The 24,407-nt window shown below is 55.4% G+C and overlaps 2 protein-coding genes across 2 annotated transcripts; both read left to right on the top strand.

The window, feature by feature from the left end:
* Positions 1 to 3,402: 3,402 nt before the first annotated feature.
* Positions 3,403 to 5,789, top strand: FGF21 (fibroblast growth factor 21). The gene is made up of 3 exons (XM_038382063.2): positions 3,403 to 4,068; positions 4,555 to 4,658; positions 5,050 to 5,789. The coding sequence occupies exons 1-3, from the start codon at positions 3,828 to 3,830 to the stop codon at positions 5,344 to 5,346; spliced, it is 642 nt and encodes a 213-aa protein (XP_038237991.1). The 5' UTR covers positions 3,403 to 3,827; the 3' UTR covers positions 5,347 to 5,789.
* A 17,220-nt stretch (positions 5,790 to 23,009) lies between these two features.
* Positions 23,010 to 24,050, top strand: LOC119847267 (galactoside alpha-(1,2)-fucosyltransferase 2-like). Its single transcript, XM_038381895.1, has one exon. It carries the CDS (start codon positions 23,016 to 23,018, stop codon positions 24,048 to 24,050), a length of 1,035 nt encoding a protein of 344 aa, XP_038237823.1. The 5' UTR covers positions 23,010 to 23,015.
* Positions 24,051 to 24,407: the final 357 nt, after the last annotated feature.

Below are 24,407 nucleotides of genomic sequence, written 5' to 3'. Positions count from 1 at the left end.
GACCTCACTCCCCTCCCCTCCCCAAGCCAGGAGAGAACCCAGGTGTCCTGGCTCCAGGCCCTTGTTTCTCGGGCCGGGTGAAGGGGTCCCCCTACGAAGAGCCCCTGCCCGCAGCTGCAGGGCCCATGACAGTACATTCCTTTTGGATGAGATAGAAATTGCAAGTCATCAAAGCTGGGGGGAGGGGGCTGGGGACATGGGCTGGGGGAGCCGGGGGGCTCTGGGGATGCGGGCTGGGCAGGCCCTGGCTTGGGGGTCCCTGGGGATGTGGGTTGGGGGGGCCCTGGGGATACTGGCGGGGGGGGTGTCTCTTGGGACAAGCTGGGGGGAGGGGCTGGATGCTCAGCCTCAGGCAAGTGTGAAATGGCATCAGGCACCAGCTTGGCTTGGGCAGCTGGGGTCATGTTTGCCCTGGCACCGTGCCTGTGTGTATCAGGCAAAGTCCCAACAAAGCTGAACCCCCCCCCATCGCCCACCTGCTCCCCCCCAGTGACACACAAACGCCAACCAGTCTGGGTGAGCTGTGGCCCGGCCTGGGGGCTGAGCCCGTGGGTACAGATGAGTCTGCAGAAACCGGTGCGGGCACCGCATGTCTTCAGGCCCCAGCCTGGGCCCCTAGTGCCAGGGGTAGGCATGGCTGGGGTGTCGGGACCCCGTGTGGGGCCCATAATGCCGGGGGGGGGGCATGGCAGGGCTGGGGCATTGGGACCCGGTGTGGGGACCATTATGCCAGGGGTGGGCATGGCAGGGCTGGGGCATCAGGACCCGGCATGGGGCCCTTAGTGCCAGGGGTGGGCCCTCGACACAGTGCCCAAAGGGGAAAGTGGTGTGGGGTCCATAGAGGCCGGGCCAGCCGCGCTACTTGCGCTGGGAAGGGATGCCAGACCTGGGAACTGGGCACCATCGGGCACGTCCCTGCAGCCCAGTCTATGGCCCACTGGGCACCCCCCTGCCTGGCCGTGTGGCAAAGCCAAATATTTATATTTTCATCAGCTCTATTTACCGTTTGAGAGCCAGGGGACGAACCTCACAGGCTGAGCTCATGGGCTGAGGGAACCCAGGAGTTCCTGGCTCCCAGCCCCCCACCTCTAACCCACTAGAGCCCACTCCCCTCCCAGAGCCAGGGATAGGACCCATGAGTCCTGGCTTCCAGCCCCTCTACGCCCCCGCAACCACCAGACACCATGTCCCACAATAAACGAATCCTGTTAGCTGTACACACGCAACCGGATGTTGTGAGGTTTTGCAGATGTTCTGAGTAGCTGCTTTAACACCCACACATACACACACACACACACTCACATATCCGATGAAGTGAGCTGTAGCTCACAAAGCTTATGCTCAAATACATTTGTTAGTCTCTAAGGTGCCACAAGTCCTCCTTTTCTTTTTACACACACACAGCGCAGGACCCAGCCCCTCCAGCAGGGGGTGCCAGGGACACACACACACAGTGCAAGGCCCGGCCCCTCCAGTAGGGGGCGCCAGGGACACACACAGAGCGCAGGGCCCGGCCCCTCCAGCAGGGGGCGCCAGGGACACACACACACACAGCGCAGGGCCCGGCCCCTCCAGCAGGGGGCACCAGGGACACACACACACACACAGCGCAGGACCCCGGCCCCTCCAGCAGGGGGGCGCCAGGGGGACATGGACACACACACACACACACACACAGAGCAGGGCTCACCCCCTCCAGCAGGGGGCACCAGGGACACACACACACACACACACACACACAGAGCGCAGGGCTCAGCCCCTCCAGCAGGGGGCACCAGGGACACACACACACACACACAGCGCAGGGCCTGGCCCCTCCAGCAGGGGGCACCAGGGACACACACACACACACACACACACACACACACACAGCACAAGGCCCGGCCCCTCCAGCAGGGGGCACCAGGGACACACACACACACACACAGCGCAGGGCCCGGCCCCTCCAGCAGAGGGCGCCAGGGACACACACACACACACACACACACACACACAGCACAAGGCCCGGCCCCTCCAGCAGGGGGCACCAGGGACACACACACACACACAGCGCAGGGCCCGGCCCCTCCAGCAGAGGGCGCCAGGGACACACACACACACACACACACACACACACACACACACACACACACAGAGCGCAAGGCCTGGCCCCTCCAGCAGAGGGCGCCAGGGACACACACACACACAGAGCGCAAGGCCCGGCCCCTCCAGCAGGGGGTGCCAGGGACACACACACACACACACACACACAGAGCGCAGGGCCCGGCCCCTCCAGTAGGGGGCGCCAGGGACACACACAGGCTGCTCTAGCCCGGCCTGTTCTGGGTGAGAACTTTCGGGCCCAAAGTCCCAAGTCCCCGGGGATGAAACCATTGTGCCCACGTGCCCTGGCAGTGGGCACGGCCACAGGTCTGAATGAGCAACTTGGGCAAAGGGGATGGTGGTGCTCAAACCCAGGAATCCTGCCTCTCCCCTCCCCCCCACTCTAACCAGTAGATCTCCCTCCCCCTTCCCGAGCCAGGGAGAGAACCCAGGTGTCCTGGTTCCCCAACACACGCTCCCATTCTCTGACCACTGGACCCCCCATGTCCCCCTTCCCCCAAAGAGCTCTGGTCCCACAGGGATGGGTGGGCGTGTGAACCCCGAAAAACAGTGGGATGGATAGCTGGTAGCAGGGGTGTCTGGGGATAGGGGAGGGATGGTGATGGATGGTATCTGGGTGTTCGGGGACCCAGGAGGGATGGGGGGGTCAGGGTGTTGGGGGACACTGGAAGAAGAGCGGGAAGGGGGGATGCAGACCCTGGAGAGATGGGGAGATGTGGACCCTTGGGGGGGGTTGGGGGGATCCCCGAGGGATGGGGAGGCTGGTGACCCTGGGGGGAGGGTAGAACGGGAGTGCAGGGGACCCTGGAGGGGGGATTGGGGGGATCCTGGAGGGATGCTGGGGATGGGAGGGTGGGGGGCTGGAGACCCTGAAGGGAGGGCTGGGGACCCTGGAGGGATGGAGGCCTGGGGTCCCTGGAGGGGGGGTGTTGGGGGTCCCCGGGGGGGGGGCTAGGGACCTGGAGGGAAGGCAAAACGGGAGTGCAGGGGACCCTGAAGGGTTGGGGGGATCCTGGGGGAGGCTGGGGAGCGCAGAGGGATGGGAACTGGAGACCCTGAAGGGAGAGCTGGGGCGTGGGGACCCCGGGGGACGCGAAGGACAGAGGGGCTGGGGATCCTGGAGGGGGATATTGAGGGACCCTGGTGGGGGTGGGGGGCCTGGGGACCCTGGAGGGATGGTAGTTGGGAGTCAGGGTGCCGGGGGACCCGGGGGCGCTGGGGTCCCTGGGGGATGGGGACCCTGGATGGGAGGATGGGGGCCTGGGGAACCCAAGGGGATGGGTACCCTGGCTGCTCCTCCCCCCTTCCTTTCCCCAAGTTGCATCAGGTTCCTTTTATGTGGCCGCCGCTGGCCGGACGCGCCGCAAGTCAGTGACCGGAGCGGTCCCATGACTCAGGCCCGCGGGGGGGGGGACCCTGCCCGGGGGGATAAATAGGTGCCCAGGGCACCCGCTAGGCTCAGAAAAACAGGACCGGGAAGGAGCAGCCAGAGACGGGCCGGGACCCCTCTCACGTCCCCCGCACTGACCTGCCAAGGAAACACAACTTACCCGCACTGGACTGTCTGCTGCGTCTTGGAGCATTGCTACTGTCGGACTCCTGGGTTCTCTCTCCGGCTCTGGGAGAGGAGTGAGGTCTAGTGGTTAGAGCGGGGCGGGCGCCAGGACGCCTAGTTTCTCTCCCTGATTTGGGCTCGGATCCGGCACTGCCTATCGGCCCTCAGCATGTGGGGTGGCTCGACCCCCGTCCCAGCAGAGTCCTGGCTGCTGCTGGCTGCCCTGATGTGGGGGACCCGGCCCCCCGCTCCCTCCCAGGCTGCCCCCCTGCAGAACTCCAGCCCCCTGTACCAGTTCGACGGGCAGGTTCGGCTCCGACACCTGTACACAGCTAACACCCACACACAGCTGTACCTGGAGATCACCCCGCAGGGCGAGGTGCGCGGGGCCCCCGACCAGACCCCCTACAGTGAGTACCGGCGGGTGACGGTGATGGGCGGGGAGAAGGCAGCTGGGAGCCAGGACTCCTGGGTTCTCTGCCTGGCTCAGGGAGGGGAGTGGGGTCTAGTGGTTAGAGCGTGGAGGGGGCTGGGAGCCAGGACTCCTGGGTTCTCTGCCTGGCTCTGGGAGAGGAGTGGGGTCTAGTGGTTAGAGCGTGGAGGGGGCTGGGAACCACGACTCCTGGGTTCTCTGCCTGCCTCTGGGAGAGGAGTGGGGTCTAGTGGTTAGAGCGTGGAGGGGGCTGGGAGCCAGGACTCCTGGGTTCTCTGCCTGGCTCTGGGAGAGGAGTGGGGTCTAGTGGTTAGAGCATGGAGGGGGCTGGGAACCAAGACTCCTGGGTTCTCTGCCTGCCTCTGAGAGGGGAGTGGGGTCTAGTTGGTTGGAGCGTGGAGGGGGCTGGGAGCCCAGATGCCTGGGTTCCCTTGCTGACTTTGCTCTGCCTTGGGTGCTGCAGGTCTGATGGAGATTAAGGCGGTGAAGCCTGGTGTGATCCGGATGCAAGGGATGAAAACGCTCCTGTTCCTGTGCATGGATCCCAGCGGGCATCTGCATGGGGCGGTGAGTGGAACCCCAGCAGCAGGGGGCAGGGATAGGGTCTGGGGGGTTAGCTAGATGGGAGAGGGGGACACAGTCAACCAAAGGGCCCCTCCAGCCCTGCATCACTCCCCCTCCCTGCCGTCCTGCCTTTGCGAGGGGAGTGGGGTCTAGTGGTTAGAGCAAGTGGGGCTGGGAGTCAGCACTCTTAGGTTCTCTCCCTGGCTCTTGGAGGGGAGTAGGGTCTAGTGGTTAGAGCGGGGGAGGGGAGTCTGTGTCATAGCACAGGCTGGGAGCCAGGACTCTTGGGTTCTCTTGTGAGCTCTAGGAGGGGAGTGAGGTCTAATGCTTAGAGCAGGGAGGGGCCTCAGACACAGCTGCTCACCTGCACCCTCATAATCTTCCTCCCGTGCAGAGCTCATACTCAGAGGCCTGTAATTTCTGGGAAAAGGTTCAGCGTGACGGGTACAACCTCTACTTCTCTGAGACCCACAACGTCCCTGTCAGCCTGAGGCCTGCAGAGGGGCCCCCTGGCCGGGGGCCAGCCCCACGTCTCTTCCACTTCCTGCCCATGGTCAGCCGGGTGCCGGTGGAGCCTGTCCTGCTGGAATACGACTTCTACGGCGACCCGCCGCTGGATGTGGAGTCCTCCGACCCCCTCAGCATGATGAGCCGCCTCTCCCGGGTCCTGAGCCCCAGCTACATCTTCTAATAGCCAGGACTCCTGGGTCCCCTGCCCAGCTCAGGGAGGGGAGCAGGGTCTAGTGGTTAGAGCAGGGGGGCGCTGGGAGGCAGGACTCCTGGGTTCTCTCCCTGGCTCCGGGACTGATTTCCCCTGGACTGGGACCTATGGACGCCAGTGCTGAGTAGCCTGATGCAGACAGTGGTCCACAAGATGCAGCACCATCGGTCCTACGGGCCGATTCCCATCAGCCGTATTTGGTTCCTATTTTTCTATGTATTTAATAACTTATTTATTAACCAGATGGGTTTATTTATTGAGCGGGTTCGTGGAATCCGTGGCTGGCTGGGGTGCACAGGTGAGGGGATTCCTGCTATTTATTGGGGCATCGTTCCAGGACTGGCTATTTATTGCGGGGTCCGTGGCGGCTTTGTGGCCAACGGCTTGAGAATAAACAACTGGTGTGAGCCAAATCTGCCCTGGGTGTCCTGGTCTCTGTGGGGGGGAGGGGTACGGTTTCTGGGTTGACGCAAAGTCCGGGGGTGGAGAAGGGCGTTTGGGGCAGGACGAACCGGTGGAAATGAGGCCGGGGGACTGAAAGCGAGTCCGAGGACCCAACTGGTGCAGTGTGGCACAGCGCCCCTTAGCGCCCCCCCCCCCGCCCTGCTCCCTGCAGCCCAGCGCCGCTTTGGGGCATTGCGGCCAGCCCTGGGGAGAGCACCTCTTGCTGAGCCTGTCTTCTCCCTGCAGCCTAGCCTGCTGACACCCAGTGGCCAGCCGGGAGCGCGCGTGACACTTCCACTGCCCCCTCCCTATTGTCCCAGCCGCCCCAGGCCCTCGGCCACGCGGGGTGGGGGAGAAGCGACAGGCTGATGGCCTGGGGGGGGCCCAGAGAGCTGAGAGCTACCTGTGAGCAGATTCCCTGCTTTGTAAAGCGAGAGTCTGGGGACAGAGAGATGGGGGCTATGGGTCTAGCTAGTGGGGGCTATGGGGGTAGATGGGAGCTATGGGGCTAGCTAGAGGGGGCTATGGGGATAGAGGGGGGCTAAGGGGTAGCTAGTGGGAGGCTATGGGGCGAGCTAGAGGGGGATATGGGGCTAGCTGGGGGGGGCTATGAGGTTAGATGGGGGTTATGGGGCTAGCTAGAGGGGGGCTATGGGGATAAGAGGCTATGGGGGTAGCTAACTGGGAGCTATGGGGATGGGGGGCTAAGGGGTAGCTAGAGGAGGGCTATGGGGCAAGCTAGAGGGGACTATGGGGATAATAAGAGGCTATGTGGGTAGAGGGGGGCTATGGGGATAGCTGGGGGGCTATGGGGATAGATGAGGGTATGGGTATAGCTAGCTGGGGGCTATGGGGATAGATGGGGCTATGGGGGTAGCTAACTGGGCGCTAGGGGGTATTTGGGATGGCTATGGGGGTAGATAGATGACAGATGACTGCAGGGGATGGCTGGGTAGAGCTTGGTCACTTTGGCCACTAGGGGTCAGTGTCCCCCACTCCATGGCACCCCCTGCCCGGCTGCCTGGGGCCCATCTGGGTTCTGAGCCAAGGGGGTGGCTATATGGGGAGCTGAGAAGCAGCTGCCAGGCAAGACCCTGATGCCCCCCCCCCCTTTGTGCTGGGCTCCCCACAGCGAGGTTACCAGCTGGTCTTGAACTCAGCTCCCATGGAGTCACCCCCATCCTGGGTGGAAAATGGGGTCAGGGCCAGGTTAGCAGGGGGCTGCAGGTCAGGAGTGAGGGGCACCGGCAGAGCTGGGGGGCAGGGGAGGGTCATCAGTGCTAGGATGGGGGTGGAGTTTGCTTGTTCACGAGCATCGGGGCCAGCCCTGCCGGCCATAGGGAAGTGCCCCCTGTGAGCCACCCACCCCCTCCTGCAGCCCAGCACCCCCTAGCACTGCTCTGGGTCTGGACATGTCCCTGTCCATCTCTCATGAAGATCACCCAGCCCGTAGGCAGTCCCAGTGTCACCCCTCTCCCTGATAATACAGCGCTGGGTGTCTGGGGCCCGACTGTCTCGCTGTTGGCCCATAACCAAATGCCAGAGTGGGGAGAGTGGAGCCAGACTAGGAGGCAGGCAAGCAGGGTGTGGGACATGGGGCCTTTTCCTTTCTGGCTGCATCTATTCAAGCCCGCCTAATTCTCAACTCTAACACACTAGATCCCAGCGCCAGGGATAGGACCCAGGAGTCCTGGCTCCCCCTCCTCCCGCTCTAACCATTCAACCTTGGGGAAGGGGACTGTCCCATCACTTGGGAAGTTCCTGTGAGAAAACCACTTGTAGGTCATTGGATTCTCCATATGCCACCCATCCTGGCCAGGGGATCCCAGGCATCCAATCCCAGGCTGACTGGCCCAATTACAGTGGGTGGATCCTGTTGGCAACCCAGCCAGGTACTGGTTGGCCTCCTCCTTGATGTGGTTGTGGAAGGAGAATTCTTGGAGGAGCTCCTTTTGGAGATGGAGGTAGAAGGTCCAGGACCAGCGGTAGCCCATGAGCCAGATATATCTGTTTGTGGAGGCACCTGCCCTTCTCTGACATCCGGTTGTGGAGCCTGTCGTCTTCCCTGGGACCCTCTTGACCACGTCGCCGGAGAGCATGGGCAGGGTGATGCGGAAGAGCGACACCAGCTCCCAGTGCCTCTCCGGGAGAATGTAGGCCTGGAGCTCATTCACCTTGGCCAGGGCATAGAGGGTGGCATGTTCCTCCCTTTGGTTCCCCTGGTGCCCAATGGAGTTGACAGTCCACATGCCTTGTTCCATTTTGGTAGCTGTGATGGATGGATGGGAACATTGGGTGAAAGGATGGATGGAATGGAATGTGGGCTGGGCGGAGGGATGGATGGATGGATGAGGACATTGGGTGAAGGGATGGATGGATGAGGCCATTGGATGAGGACGTTGGGTGGAGGGATGGATGGATGGATGAATGGATGAGGACATTGGGTGGATGGATGAATGGATGAGGACGTTAGGTGAAGGGATGGATGGATGGATGAGGACGTTGGGTGAACAGATGGATGAGGACGTTGGGTGGAGGGATGGCTGAGGACGTTGGGTGGAGGGATGGATGGATGGATGAGGCTGTTGGGTGGAGGGATGGATAGATGAGGACGTTGGGTGGAGGGATGGCCAGATGGTTGGATGAGGACATTGGCTGGATGGATAGATGGATGGATGGATGAGGACATTGAGTGGATGGTTGGATGAAGATGTTGGATGGCTGGCTGGATGGATTTGGACGTTAGATGGATGGATGGATGGAGGGGTAGAGGGCTGGGGGGGTGGGTATGGATGGATGAAGAGACAGATGGCTAGAGGGCTGGGGGTGGTGAGAGATGGGTGGATGGGAGTGGAGACAGGTGGATGGCGGCTGGAGGAGTCGGAATCTTTGGTCAGAGAAGGGCCAGGACAGTTTCTAGGTGGGGAATCTCCCTTCCTTTCACCTTGGCGAGGTGGGATTTGGGACCAGGCTGCTTCCTCCTGCTCCTGTCTGGGTTCCCTGGGGCGGCTCCAGCTGCAAATATTTGCTGCAAATATATAACAGTGGTTGCAACAGTGATCTATACGGTTACAGATTATGTTAATAATGTCACACACCCCTTCCTCTGACGCCCCATCCCAGGGCCTGCCCCTTCCTCCTGAGGCCCCACCCCCTGTTCGCTCCTCCTTCCTTCTCCCTCCATCGATCGCTGCTTTGCCCCTCCCTGGGTGGGTTGGGGGGGACTCACCTGCAGAGCCAGGGCTGGGAGCTGGAGCCCCCCCGATATGGCTGTGCTGGCAAGTGGGGCTTGCTAATACTCTGGGGGGCTTGGGTACGTCACCCTGCCTAATGTGTCTAACATGTCACCGAAGGCTTCCTGACACTCCCCGCCCCCCACCTTGTGCCCAGAATTTATACGTTAGACATTTTGTCATAGCGAGCAGAGTTTTTAAATAACTTCTCACTTTACTTGACCTATTTGCTGGTGGGAGCAAGAGGACTGGGATCCAGTAAATGGGGCTGGGTGATTTCTTTTTTCTAGCTGCTGCATAACCAGGGTCGGGGATCAGGAGCCCAGCTGGTTACTGGTTGGTGAATCTAACCACAGTGTTAACCTCCAGGTTTGGGAGAATCCGCGCGCCTGTTTGCAGACTGCCCTGCACTTGGCATTTTCAGTGTGGGCCACCCAAGGCACCTCGGCTCACAACAGATCAGTAATAAACAGGGGCCTCGAGACAGCAATGGAGGGGTGGAAGTGGCCGGAGACAAAGCAAATTTGCATTTCAGCAGAGATGAGGGAGAAGAAAGAGCCTGGGGCCAGACGTCTCCACCTTGACAGCTTGAATCAATGTTGCTTTAGGGAGGAACCCTCATAAAAATCCACTCCAGATGACAACTGGGCTATAAAAGGGAGGGGCACACGTTCCCCCCCCCACAAAGCATCTGTCCTTCTCATACTTTTTTCACCTAAGACGACAAAGGAACCCACCCGTTGACCCGGCCTGTGGATCTGGGGCCCTGGGGTGAGGATCTGACCTCACCCAACCCGGCTTGCTAAGGGTCAGCTCCGAGGAAGCGTTTTTATCGTTCGTTCTGACTTGAACACCTGACACTTGTGCTCACTCAAACCCGGCCTCTGCCTCGTGAAAGAAATGTGTGTTTCTCCAGCTCAGTGAAGCCCGAGCCGCGTTTAAACCGAGCGGGTTGGGGGAACTCCAGTTAAAGTAGCAAACGGTTGCATACGGATCCCTGATGGGAAAACGGGCCTTTCATATCGGGACTGGCCAGGAGAGGGCTGGAAGGTGCAGGTCACATGTTCTGGGGAAAATCCGGGACAGGGCGGGTGTCGGGGTCACCCCACAGGTGCCAACCCAGGCTGGTGGAAGCCACAGCGTGGCTCGGGACGTGAGCTGGTAGGCTGATTGTGAGTGACCCAGGTCGGGAGAGCCAGGGGCTACGGGACAGGCAGTGCTGCGGCCCCTTGCCGGTTCGGATTGCAACCCGGGAGCGTGACTCTACATCTCGTCCACACGATTCCTGGCTGGGATTGACGAGGCGGCCACGGGTTGCTGCCTGGTGCAACACCATCAACAGCAGCCTGGCAAGGGCTCGTGACCCGCTCCACCCTTACTGGGCCTCTAGACACTGGCCCCTGTGTTAATTAACCCAAAAGTAACACTCGGAACCCCTGCAGATGCAGCTGTCCCGGAGGCGGATTTCTCCCAGGCTGCGCTGGTGGGCAGAGCTTGCTAATACCCTGGGATGAGCTCTGGGGGGCTTGGGTTCGTCTCCCTGCCTAGCATGTCTAACATATAAATTCTGGGCCCGGGGGAAGCATCCCAAATGGGGCAACCTTAAGCTTTCGGTGCTTGACACCAAACCTCCAGGTCACACCCAGTCCAGGAGCCGTAACCATATCCCCATGGCCAAATAATGCGACCACCCCGTAACCGCTGGCTTTGCAGCGGCAGGGGACTTTTCAGCGCTCTCAGGCACGACATTCCCAAGAATTTCCAGCTGCTCTGCATGGCCCATCGGCTTCCCAGGGGAAGTATTCTTATGAGTGTAAATATGATGTAACTGGAATATGCTTTATGCAAAAGGTCTCTTGTAAAGTATCATTACAAAGCTTAGGATCTACTGAGTGTGGTCATCCCATTTCTTTGAATGTATCATTCTTGTATCTGAAACTAGAAATACGAAGTTAACTCTGAAGTCGGCTTGTAACTATACAAAGTGTGGGCCATTAATGGTGGCTTGGAATCCTGATGGCTCCTGTTGACGAGGACAATTGGTTGTGGATGGCTCTGTTTACTTGCAAGCCTCCACTGCATAGATGCGGGCCAGTCCTGGAGGAATGGAGGGGGGCTCACAGGACATGTGACCATGGCACCTGATCCTGGAATCCATGTTTAACCTGGTGCTTTTCTATTTAGAAGGAGGGGTGGGGACCCAGAGAGAGACAAAGGATTCCCGCCTTGTGCCAAAGCTACATAAGTCCCACGCTTATTAATCTCTTCTCATACGGAAGCTGTTCCACACCCCTGATCACTTCAGTTGCCCTTTTCTGAACCTTTTCCAATGCCAATAGATCATTTTCGAGATGGGGCGACCACATCTGCAGCATTTAAGGTGTTGAGAAACTTTGTCTCTGCATCCCGTCCTGAGGTGATGCTTGTATGCTCATGCTGGGCTACTTGTCGTGTGGGAAGGATGGATAGGTCCCAAAGTAACTAATCAAGTAAACAGCTGCAGAAACAAAAGGGAAATTCTCTCCAGAGAAAGAAGCCCCAAATCTTCCCACTGGTCTGCTGGTAATCAAGGATTGCAGGGGGTTAGAGAGGCCTCAGAGGAAGGGAAGTAGCCAGGATAAACTGCTTCAAACTGGGTTTTTGCTAAAGCCAGCAAGTTCTCTAAGAGATATAAAGAGAGAGCCAGGAACCTGAAGGCGCTTTGTCAAATCCTGCCTGATCACGCTGGAACACTCCCTACGAGCACATCCTCCCTGGGGCTGGCCAGTATGTAAGTGCCCTGATCACGGGCATATAAATAGCTTGTTCCTGTAGGCTAATCTACACTGGCAATTTACGGCACTGAAACTTTCTCACTCAGGGGGGTGAAAAAACACCTCCCCCCCCAAGCGCAGCAAGTTGCAAACAAATAACCCAGTCACATGGAATCCCCTGCTTTTAACAACTAACCCAGTCACGCTTCACCAAGCAGCCGGCCCTGGGCTGGATCTTGTATGCCTGCATGTCCCACTCCATTGGGGACAGCAAGCCATGGCCTTTCGGGAGTAGCCAGTGTCTGGGGCTGGGTAACTTCAAAGGGGCTGGGGGGCTGGGCAGCACCGAGGGGTAACCCGCAGCGGCAGGCCCGGCAAGGCCTGGCCAAGCCCAGGGCTGGGAACAGGGTTTGGATGACAGCTGCTAAGCCCACAGTCCTGGGAAAACCGGTATGGCTCCGGCTCCCTCTGACCCTGCTGCGGCACACGGTTATTTCCTCTTCCTTTTACCAGCGTTCAGACATTAGATCCAGCCAGCTGTCCTGGGTGGGATGCTCTGCCTGTTGTCATCCCCCCCCCCCCGCCCCCAGGGGCACAGAAACTGAGGCTTGCTTTGTCAGGCAGGAAGGCTGGGGGTTGGGTCTGAGGAGGAAATAGGGGAGCCGGGACTCCTGGGTTCTCTCCCTGGCTCTGGGAGTGGAGTGGGATCTAGTGGTTAGAGCAGGGTGGGGCTTGGAGCCTGGACTCCTGGGTTCTGTCCCCGACTCAGGGACCCTATGTCAGTATCTACCCCACCCCTCAAAAATGGACAGAGAGAGAGATTGGATAAGGAGGGATACTCTGATCTGTTCCCTTAGGGACCCCACTCTGCTGGCGCCCCTCACTCCCAACCTGTAGCCCCCTGCTAGCCTGGCCCTGGGCTCCCCCCAACCCTCCCTCCACTTTTCTGTGCTGACAATCTGAATTCAGGGGTGCAGGTGGGAGCCCAGGTCTGGACTAGCAGGGGACTGCAGGTCAGGAGAGAGGGGCACCGGCGCAGCTGGGGCGGGGGGGACGGGGCTGCAGGGCGGGACTGAAGAGCAAAGTACCTGACTTGTTTCCTTCTGGGTTGGTGCCAGGCCCTTAGGGGATTTTGATGTGTGCAATGCCACTGCAGCTGTAGGGAATGGTGAGAGGGATTCGGGGTGTGCTGGAAATGTGACAGTCCTGGCTTGTCAAGTCCTTCACTGCATGGCACATCCACCACCTCTGAGCCCTGGGGGGGGGAGCTCCCTCCCCCGCCTGCTCTAATCACTAGACCCTGCTTCCCTCCCAGAGCTGGGGAGAGAACCCATGCGTCCTGGCTCCCAGCACCCTCTCCACTCCCCTCCCAGAGCCGAGGAGAGAACCCAGGTGTCCTGGCCCGCCTATTTCATGCAGAAACCTACTCCCACACCTCCTTCCTCACCCTCCCTGCCTGGCATGGCATGCCCCAGAGTGCCCCAGGAGTTGTGCTGGGGAGAAGCAGGCAGGGCTAGGCAGGGCTAGGCAGGGCAAATCAGGCCCGGGGCAGCTGGTTGGATTAATGTTTAAATGCTGATAAGAGCAGAACTGGAAATAATCGGCTGACACAGAGTCAAAGGGAGCGGGAGCTGGAGCCGGAGCCGGAGCCGTGCAGGGAGAGCAGGTGGCAGTGGCCACCACGGTGCCCACCTCACCAAGGTAAGAAGGGGAGATATCCCCTACCTAGAAACTGTTCTGGCCTGTCTCTGACCAAAGATATGGAGCCTCCTGGCTGGCTGGCTCCACCCCAGCCCTGTATCAACCCACCCACCCTTTCCCCTCCCCAACCCTCTATCTACTCGTCCGTCCATCCATCCATCCATCCATCCCCAAACCCAACTCTCTGTCTACCCCTCCATCCATCTACCCCTCCATCCTCAACCTTCTATTTACCCATCCATCTATGCATCCATCCATCTACCCATCCATTCCCAACCTTCCATCCATCCATCCAACCATCCATCCACCCCTCCATCTTCAACCCTCTATCTACCCCTTCATTCATTCTTCTCCAGACCCAGCCCTCCATCTAACTCTTGAACCTGCTGTCCTTCCCCATCCGCCCATCTGTCCATCCCCAGACCCAACCTTCTATCTATCCATCCATCCATCCACCCATCCATCCTCAACCTTCCATCTACCCATCCATCCATCCATGCATCCATCCATCCATCTACCTGTCCATTCCCATCCATCCATCCATCCATCTAGTCATCTACTCATCCATTCCCAACCTTCTATCTATCCATCCATCCATCTAGCCATACATTCCCAATCTTCTGTCTACTCATCCTTCCATCCATCTGGGACAAAGCGGGATTGTTCTTAATGTTTCCTCTGAATATCCCCCCCTGCAAGGTGAGAGCTAAAGGGTTGGAGAACAAAGGACTCCGGTGCCCTCCTGGCCGGGAAAGGGACAAAGCCCAGAGGAGGAGGGGTGGAGAGAGTTTCAGTTTGGGGCTGGCTGGGAACATGGAGTGAAGTGCAGATGGGGGTTGTCTGGCTCACTGCCCCCCAAAATGGACTTAGCTTAGGGGTCCTGTTCTCTGCATCTACAAGCTCTGGTTTAGACCATGTTCCTGTCGTCTAATAAACCTTCTGTTTTACTGGCTGGCTGAGAGTCACGTCTGACTGCAAAGTTGGGGTGCGGGACCCTCTGGCTTCCCAGGACCCCGCCTGGGTGGACTGGCTGTGGGAAGCGCCTGGAGGGGCAGAGGATGCTGAATGCTCTGAGGTCAGCCCCAGGAAGGGGGAAGCCGGGTGAGCTGTGTGTCCTGCAGACCGGCTGCTCACAGAAAGGAGACTCCCCAGAGTCCTGACTGGCTTCGTAGGGAGCAGTTTCAGAGCATCACCCAGGGACTCCGTGATACCATCCATCTACCCATCCATTCCCAACCTTCTATCTATCTACTCATCCATCCACCCATCCATCCTTCCATCCATCCATCCATTCATCTACCCATGGTTAATCGATCATATATATACAAATGATTGCAAAGTCCTTGTATCAGCTTTGTAGCAGTGATGTTACAGGCTGCTGACTTGTAAAATCTCTCTGGTAATCTCCAAAAGATTGGCAGGTCCTCAATCCATAATTCAAGACACTCCTTTCGGTTGTAAATCCACGGTCCAGAGAATCAAAGCAGGAAAGAGGCAACATGGAGACATCTCAGGCATATTTTTATCTCCTCTGCCATGTGCACAGAAATTCCTCCTCTCTCAGAGCAGACTGTCACCAGGGAAAGAAGCTTACACAGCTTCGACCTTCCTGGGTCTGACCTCAGAGCATTCAGCATCCCCTTCTCACACCATGTGCTTCCCACAGCGAGTCCTCCTGGGCGGGGCTCCTGGGGAAGCTAGAGGGTCCTGCACCCCAATTCCTCAGTCAGATGTGACTCTCAGCCAGCCGGTAAAATAGAAGATTTATTAGTCGACGGGAACACGGAGTAGAACTGAGCTTGCTATCACAGAAATCAGTGACTTTCAGCCAAGTCCATCTTGGGAGTCCTGGGTCAGATGCCCTGGACTCCCCTTCTTCCAGTCCCCACAAGCAGACTGCCAGCTTCCAGTGACCCAACCTCAGACACCCCCATTTCTCCTCCTCCTTGTCTTTGTCTCGCTTCCCAGGCAAAGAGTCATCTGGTCGTCATCTGGTTGCATCCCACTCCTGGGTCTCAGGTTACGAAGGGCACCGGTCATAGCCTAAGAGCAGGCAGCTTGAGCAGCCTCACCTGCCCCAGAGGTCTCAGCCAAAGTCACACACTCCTGTTCCCACCACTGAGGTATTGGTACAGCACACGGGGAAACTGAGGCACACACAATATTCCTGCGAAACAGTAAAACTCACACAGGCTCAACAAAAAGAAAAGGAAAGGATTCAGAGTAGCAGCCGTGTTAGTCTGTATTCGCAAAAAGAAAAGGAGTACTTGTGGCACCTTAGAGACTAACAAATTTATTAGAGCATAAGCTTTCGTGAGCTACAGCTCACTTCATCGGATGCATTTGGTGGAAAAAACAGAGGAGAGATTTATATACACACACACAGAGAACATGAAACAATGGGTTTATCATACACACTGTAAGGAGAGTGATCACTTAAGATAAGCCATCACCAGCAGCGGGGGGGGGGGGAGGGGGGAGGAGGAAAACCTTTCATGGTGACAAGCAAGGTAGGCTAATTCCAGCAGTTAACAAGAATATCAGAGGAACAGTGGGGGGTGGGGTGGGGAGGAGAAATACCATGGGGAAATAGTTTTACTTTGTGTAATGACTCATCCATTCCCAGTCTCTATTCAAGCCTAAGTTAATTGTATCCAGTTTGCAAATTAATTCCAATTCAGCAGTCTCTCGTTGGAGTCTGTTTTTGAAGCTTTTTTGTTGAAGGATAGCCACTCTTAGGTCTGTGATCGAGTGACCAGAGAGATTGAAGTGTTCTCCAACTGGTTTTTGAATGTTATAATTCTTGACGTCTGATTTGTGCCCATTCATTCTTTTACGTAGAGACTGTCCAGTTTGGCCAATGTACATGGCAGAGGGGCATTGCTGGCACGATGGCATATATCACATTGGTAGATGCGCAGGTGAACGAGCCTCTGATAGTGTGGCTGATGTGATTAGGCCCTATGATGGTATCCCCTGAATAGATATGTGGACAGAGTTGGCAACGGGCTTTGTTGCAAGGATAGGTTCCTGGGTTAGTGGTTCTGTTGTGTGGTGTGTGGTTGCTGGTGAGTATTTGCTTCAGACTGGGGGGCTGTCTGTAAGCAAGGACTGGCCTGTCTCCCAAGATCTGTGAGAGTGATGGGTCGTCCTTCAGGATAGGTTGTAGATCCTTGATGATGCGTTGGAGAGGTTTTAGTTGGGGGCTGAAGGTGATGGCTAGTGGCGTTCTGTTGTTTTCTTTGTTGGGCCTGTCCTGTAGTAGGTGACTTCTGGGTACTCTTCTGGCTCTGTCAATCTGTTTCTTCACTTCAGCAGGTGGGTATTGTAGTTGTAGGAATGCATGATAGAGATCTTGTAGGTGTTTGTCTCTGTCTGAGGGGTTGGAGCAAATGCGGTTATATCGTAGCGCTTGGCTGTAGACAATGGATCGAGTGGTATGATCTGGATGAAAGCTAGAGGCATGTAGGTAGGAATAGCGTTCAGTAGGTTTCCGATATAGGGTGGTGTTTATGTGACCATCCCTTATTAGCACCGTAGTGTCCAGGAAGTGGATCTCTTGTGTGGACTGGTCCAGGCTGAGGTTGATGGTGGGAATGAAATTGTTGAAATCATGGTGGAATTCCTCAAGAGCTTCTTTTCCATGGGTCCAGATGATGAAGATGTCATCAATGTAGCGCAAGTAGAGTAGGGGCATTAGGGGACGAGAGCTGAGGAAGCGTTGTTCTAAGTCAGCCATAAAAATGTTGGCATACTGTGGGGCCATGCGGGTACCCATTGCAGTGCCGCTGATTTGAAGGTATACATTGTCCCCAAATGTGAAATAGTTATGGGTGAGGACAAAGTCACAAAGTTCAGCCACCAGGTTAGCCATGACAGTATCGGGGATACTGTTCCTGACGCTTGTAGTCCATCTTTGTGTGGAATGTTGGTGTAGAGGCTTCTACATCCATAGTGGCTAGAAGGGTGTTTTCAGGAAGATCACCGATGGATTGTAGTTTCCTCAGGAAGTCAGTGGTGTCTCGAAGATAGCTGGGAGTGCTGGTAACGAAGGGCCTGAGGAGGGAGTCTACATAGCCAGACAATCCTGCTGTCAGGGTGCCAATGCCTGAGATGATGGGGCGTCCAGGATTTCCAGGTTTATGGATCTTGGGTAGCAGATAGAATACCCCAGGTCCTGGCTCCAGGGGTGTGTCTGTGCGGATTTGTTCTTGTGCTTTTTCAGGGAGTTTCTTGAGCAAATGCTGTAGTTTCTTTTGGTAACTCTCAGTGGGATCAGAGGGTAATGGCTTGTAGAAAGTGGTGTTGGAGAGCTGCCTAGTAGCCTCTTGTTCATACTCCGACCTATTAGACTCACAGACAACATAAAGGAAAATCCCCACTTCATCACAGGGTGTCGCCCAGCACCGGTTTCAGATACAAGCACACGGGCAATATTCATAACTGCAGGTCCAGTGATGATACCTGCATATAAACAGGATAATCCTACTGAGCAAATCATGACTTTTCCATGGACACCTTACATAATACACTTTCTATCAGACGAATCTAAATTGTGTAATGGTGGGAACAACCATGATAGAAAAGGTCACCTTTCTTCTACACAGCATCACACATCCATCCACCAACCCCAGCCCTCCCTCCATCCATCCATCCGTCCTTAGCCTTCAATCCATCCATCCGTCCCCAACCTCCCATCCATCCATCCACCCATCCATCTATCCTTCCCCAGCCACAATCGTCTATCTACTTCTCCATCTACCTGTCCGTCCATCCGTCCTTTCCTATCCCATTTCCAGCCTCCTTCGTCCATCTGTCTCCATGCCCAACCCTTTATCTCCCCTTTCCACCCATCCATCCTTCCTCATTCCAACCTTCTATCGATCTACCTGCCGATCCACACAGCTACTCACCTATCTGTTCTCCCCCGTTGGAATGATTCATCGTTTTGGAAATTATTAATAACAATATGGGAAATCACCAAATGTCAATCAAGCCATAAATTCCTGTATTAAATCCACAGGCCAAGCGGAGCTTTCTGCGGTCACTCTCGGCATGCTCAACACCCTAAAACGAAGCAGTTATGGCTTCTGGGAGAGAGCTCTCCCAGGGCTCTAAAAATCCACCTGCACGAGGTGTGCAGCTCCCAGCGCCGGTGCCTATCTACACTGGTGCTTTTCAGCGCTGCAACTTGCTGCGCTCAGGGGCGTATTTTTTCTACCCCCCTGAGCGAGAAAGCTTCGGTGCCGTAAATTGCCAGTGTAGATAAGCCCACAGGAACAAGCTATTTATATACCCGTGATCAGGGCACTTACAACCTGGCCAGCCTTAGGGAGGATTCGCTCATAAGGAGTGTTCCAGCGTGATCAGGCAGGATTTGACAAAGCGCCTTCAGGTTCCTGGCTCTCTCTTTATACCTGTTAGTGAACTTGCTGGCTTTAGCAAAACCCCAGTTTGAAGCAGTTTATCCTGGCTACTTCCCTTCCTCTGAGGCCTTCTCTAACCCCCTGCAATCCTTGATTACCAGCAGACCAGTGGGAAGATTTGGGGCTTCTTTCTCTGGAGAGAATTTCCCTTTTGTTTCTCAAAAAGAAAAGGAGTACATGTGGCACCTTAGAGACTAACAAATTGTACTCCTTTTCTTTTTGTGGATACAGACTAACATGGCTGCTACTTTGAAACCTTTTGTTTCTGCAGCTCTTTACTTGATTAGTTACTTTGGGACCCATCCATCTTTCCCACACGACAAGTAGCCCGGCATGAGCATACAAGCATCACCTCAGGTCGGGATGCAGAGACAAAGTTTCTCGACACCTTAAATGACTGCAGATGTGGTCGCCCCATCTCGAAAAAGATCTATTGGCATTGGAAAAGGTTCAGAAAAGGGCAACCAAAGTGATCAGGGGTGTGGAACGGCTTCCGTATGAGGAGAGATTAGTAAGACTGGGACTTTCCAGCTTGGAAAAAAGATGACTCGGGGGGATATGATTGAGGTCTGTAAAATCATGACTGGTGTGGAGAAAGTAATTAGGAAGTGTTATTTACTCCTTCTCATAACACAAGAACTAGGGGTCACCAAATGAAATGAACAGGCAGCAGGTTTAAAACAAAGAAAAGGAAGTATTTCTTCACACAATGCACCATCAACCTGTGGAACTCCTTGCCAGAGGATGTTGTGAAGGTCAAGACTACAACAGGGTTCAAAAAGGAATTAGATCAGTTCATGGAGCATAGGTCAATCAATGGCTGTTAGCCAGGATGGGCAGGGATGGTGTCCCTAGCCTCTGTTTGCCAGATGCTGGGAATGGGCCACAGGGGATGGATCACTTGATGATTACCTGCTCTGTTCATTCCCTCTGGGGCACCTGGCATTGGCCACTTTTGGAAGACAGGATACTGGGCTAGATGGACCTTTGGTCTGACCCAGTCTGGCTGTTCTTATGACTTGCTATTCTCACAGCTTCGGCTTTCCTTTACTTGCCCATTGGGACCTTCTTCTGCCTGGCCACAAGCTAGAAAGTAAAAATGTTCTTTTCTTTAACCAAACTTGAGCTCACCTGAATTTTTTTATTATTATTTTATCTTACATTCCCCATAACCACCTTCCAACTATTTACCCACCCATCCATCCACCCACCCATCCCCATACACACCTCTTTATGTATCAGTCTACCCACCCACCCATCCTTCCCCCATACGAACCCTCTAGCTACCCCCCATCTCCTCACATAGTCTCCTACCTTTCGAGCCACCCATCTGCCCATTCTTCCCCATAAGCAAACTTCCATCTATCTACTCACCCATCCACCCACCCCCCCATCCACACCTCTTCCATCTATCTCTGCATCCATCCACCCACCCATCAGTCAATCCTTCCCCATACCCTACCCTTTACTGGTCTACCCACCCATCCTCCCACACACCCAACCTTTCCATACCCAACCCTCTATCTATCTACCCACTCTACCATCCACCTACCCATCCCTGTACACACCTCTTTATATGTCTACCCATCCATCTTTCCCCATATCCTCCCATTCCCCTACACATCCTTCTGTGATGGGTTCAGTCACAGAGACCCCCCTTGGGACTGTCACCTGCCGTGCTGGAATTACCTCTGAGCCTGTTTTCCCTTCCAGTTTGGGACTCCAGAACCCTGCCTTGCTGAGCCAGACACACTATGTCTGCTGCAACACCAGGTCTGGTCCATGCCCCCGAAGCTGCAGACTTTAACTGAAAACTGCTTAACAGGTCACCTATCTCCAGCACCCAGACTCCCAGTTCCCAATGGGATCCAAACCCCAAATAAATTCGTTTTACTCTGTATAAAGCTTATACAGGGTAAACTCATAAATTCTCTGCCTTCTATAACACTGATAGAGAGATATGCACAGCTGTTTGCTCCCCCAGGTATTAATCACTTACTCTGGGTTCATTAATACACAAAAGTGATTTTATTAAGTATAAAAAGTAGGATTTAAGTGGTTTCAAGTAATAGCAGATGGAACAAAGTAAGTTACCAAGCAAAATAAAACAAAACACGCAAGTCTAAGCCTAAAACATTAAGAAACTAATTACAGGTAAATCTCACCCTCAGAGATGTTCCAATAAGCTTCTTTCCCAGACTAGACTCCTTCCTAGTCTGAGCCCTTTCCCCTGGCACCGTCCTTGTTTGTTCCAGCTCAGGTGATAACTAGGGGATTTCTCATGACTGGCAGCCCCCTTTGTTCTGTTCCACCCCCTTTTATAGCTTTGGCACAAGGCAGGAATCCTTTGTCTCTCTCTGGGTTCCCATCCCTCCTTCTAAATGGAAAAGCGCTAGGTTTAAGATGGATTCCAGTACCAGGTGACATGATCACATGTCATTGTAAAACTTCATTCCCATTCTTTCGGGGTTGGCCTGCCTGGAATGTTTGCGAGTAAACAGAGCCTGCCACAACCAAAGTCCTAGTCAATGGGAGCCATCACGATTCCAAGCCACCATTAATAGCCCACACTTTGCATAGTCACAATACATCAGAGTAATACTTCATATTTCTATCTTCCGATACAAGAATGAGACATTCATACAAACAGGAGGAACATATTCAGCAGATTATAAGCTTTGTAATGATACTTTACAAGAGACCTTTTGCATAAAGCATATTCCAGTTACATTATATTTACCCCAATAAGCATATTTCCATAAACATATGAACGGCAATGTCACCATCCATCCATCCATCCATCCATCCATCCCCATACCCAACTCTCTAACTCCCTACTGCTCCATCCATTCTTCTCCATACCCACCCTATATTTGTCTACCTATCCATCCACCCACACTCAACCCTTTATGTATCTACACACCCATCTATCCACAACAGCTATCCCCACACCCAACCCTCAATCTAGTCACCCATCCAACTGTCCCCACACTCAACCATCTATCTACCCATGCCTTCTGGAGCAGTTCCCAGTGGCTGCTACCAGTCACAGAGGGTCAGAGTGAAGGTAGCTTTGCTCCACTGGCCCTTGCCTTATTTCAGTATGTCCTTGCTTTCAGAAGTTATTTCAGAAGTTTGCACTCAATAAATTCTTCTTTTCTTGGTTTTCCAAAGGTTGATATTTAGCCTCTTTGCACATTCTGGAAGGGCTGAGGTGGTGCCAGGCCATGGGAACTCTGTGTTAACATAGTTTGAGTGCAGTTAGTAGGTGGAGGTGGATGGATAGATTAGCAGGAAGGATATATATGGGGATGGATGGATGAATTTCATGAGGGGGATCCATCCATCTACCTACCTTCCCTCCCTTTCTTTTCACCCATCCATCCACACACCCTCCCACTCATCTGTCCACCATTCCTACCTTCACATCCATCCATGCACCTACCCAACCATCTACCATCCCTCTTTCTCATCCATCCATCCATCCATCCATCCATCCATCCATCCACCCACTTTCCTTCCTTCCCATTCATCTACCCACCCACCCACTGATCCATCCACCCTCTCTACCTTCCCTCCCTATCTTTTCACCAATACATCCACACACCTCCCATCCATCCACCAAACTCCCTAGCTTCCAATCCATCCATCCACCCTCCCTACCTTCTCAGTCATCCACCCAACCACCCATTCATCTATCAACCTACCCAACTTCCCTTCTCACCCGTCTGTCCACACACCCATACACGTGGCTTCCCATCCATCCATCCATCCATCCATCCATCCATCCATCCATCCATCCAACCCCCATCCATCCATCACCTTTCCTCCCTATCTTCTCACCCTTCCATTCACCCACATACCTGCCATACCATCCCACCCATCCATCCCTCCTCCCCATGTTCCCATCTCCCAGCTATCTAGCACACCTTCCCATTGCTCCAACCATCCTCCCATGCTCTTATCCTGGAAGAAGCTGGTCACTAAGCTTTTGGACACTTAGGCCAATCAGTGAGGGTCTGAAGTTCTTTCTCCCTCTCCCCGCAAGGCAGAACTCCTCCTGCCCTCCGCTGCTTGGTGCCATGAAGCTACTGAACTCCTGGATCTCTTTCTGGCTATCTCTCTTCATCACCCTTTGGCTGCTGGTTATCCTGACTGTCTCCACCTTATTATTCCTGGACAGCCAGTTCCCCATCCAGGGATGGAGGAACCCATCTCTAAATGACTCAGGGCAGAGTCCATCTGCCTCCTACACAGAGAAGGGCATATGGACCATAAACTCCCTTGGGCACCTGGGGAACCAGATGGGGGAATACGCCACCCTCCACGCCCTGGCCAAGATGAACGGGCGCCAGGCCTATATCCTCCCAGACATGCACCGGCAGCTGGCACCGCTCTTCCGCATCAGCCTGCCTGTGATCTCCAGATTCAGGGCTTGGGAGATCCCGTGGAAGGACTATGAGCTCCACGACTGGATGTCGGAGGAGTACAGGCACATTGAGGGGAAATACGTCTGGCTCACAGGCTACCCCTGCTCCTGGACCTTCTACCACCACCTCCGGCAGGAGATCCTCCAGGAATTCACCTTCCATGACCACATCAAGGAGGAGGCCAACCGGTACCTGACCAGGCTGCGTGGGCAGCGCCGTAACGTGACCTATCTGGGTGTCCATGTCCGGAGAGGGGACTACGTCCAGGTGATGACCAAGCGCTGGAAGAGGGTGGTGGCAGACAAGGCCTACCTGGAGAAGGCCATGGGCTACTTCCGGGCCAAGTACCAGGAGCCGGTCTTCGTGGTGACCAGCAACGGGATGGAGTGGTGCCGGGAGAACATCGACACCTCACGGGGAGACGTGTATTTCTTGGGGGACGGGAAGGAGTCCTCGCCGGGGAGGGATTTTGCTCTCTTGGCTCATTGCAACCACACGATCATGACCATCGGGACCTTTGGCTTCTGGGCTGCCTACCTGGCTGGGGGGGAGACCATCTACTTGGCCAACTACACCTTCCCCGACTCCCTCTTCCTCAAGATCTTCCAGCCCTGGGCCGCCTTCCTGCCCGAGTGGATCGGGATCGATGCCGATCTCTCCCCGCTGTGGAGCGGGAATTCTGGCTAAAGGAGCTCAGCCAATGGGATCCACCCACTGTGGCTTGGCCGTTCTGCCCAGGATTGGTCACCTGGGATCCCCAAGCCAGTGACCTACATAGGTGCTACTGATCTGATAGGAATGTTCAGAGTGATGGAGTATGGGGGCCAGGACTCCTGGGTTCTCTCCCTGGCTCTGGGAGGGGATTGGAGTCCAGTGGTTAGAGCGGGGGGGGGAGGGGGGCTGGGAGCCAGGACACCAGGGTTCTCTCCCCAGTTCCAGTGGTGAGTTCAGGTGACCAGGGAGGCTGGCCTGGGGTGGTGGAGGTGGGCCAGGACCATGACTGATTTGTTTTGCAGATGTGGTTTTATTACAAGAGACAAATCA

This window comes from Dermochelys coriacea, chromosome 23 (genome assembly GCF_009764565.3).
Source record: "Dermochelys coriacea isolate rDerCor1 chromosome 23, rDerCor1.pri.v4, whole genome shotgun sequence".
In the NCBI taxonomy this organism is placed as follows: domain Eukaryota; kingdom Metazoa; phylum Chordata; order Testudines; family Dermochelyidae; genus Dermochelys; species Dermochelys coriacea.
Note: the sequence above shows the minus strand (reverse complement) of the source record. Positions and strands in the feature narration are given on the sequence as shown.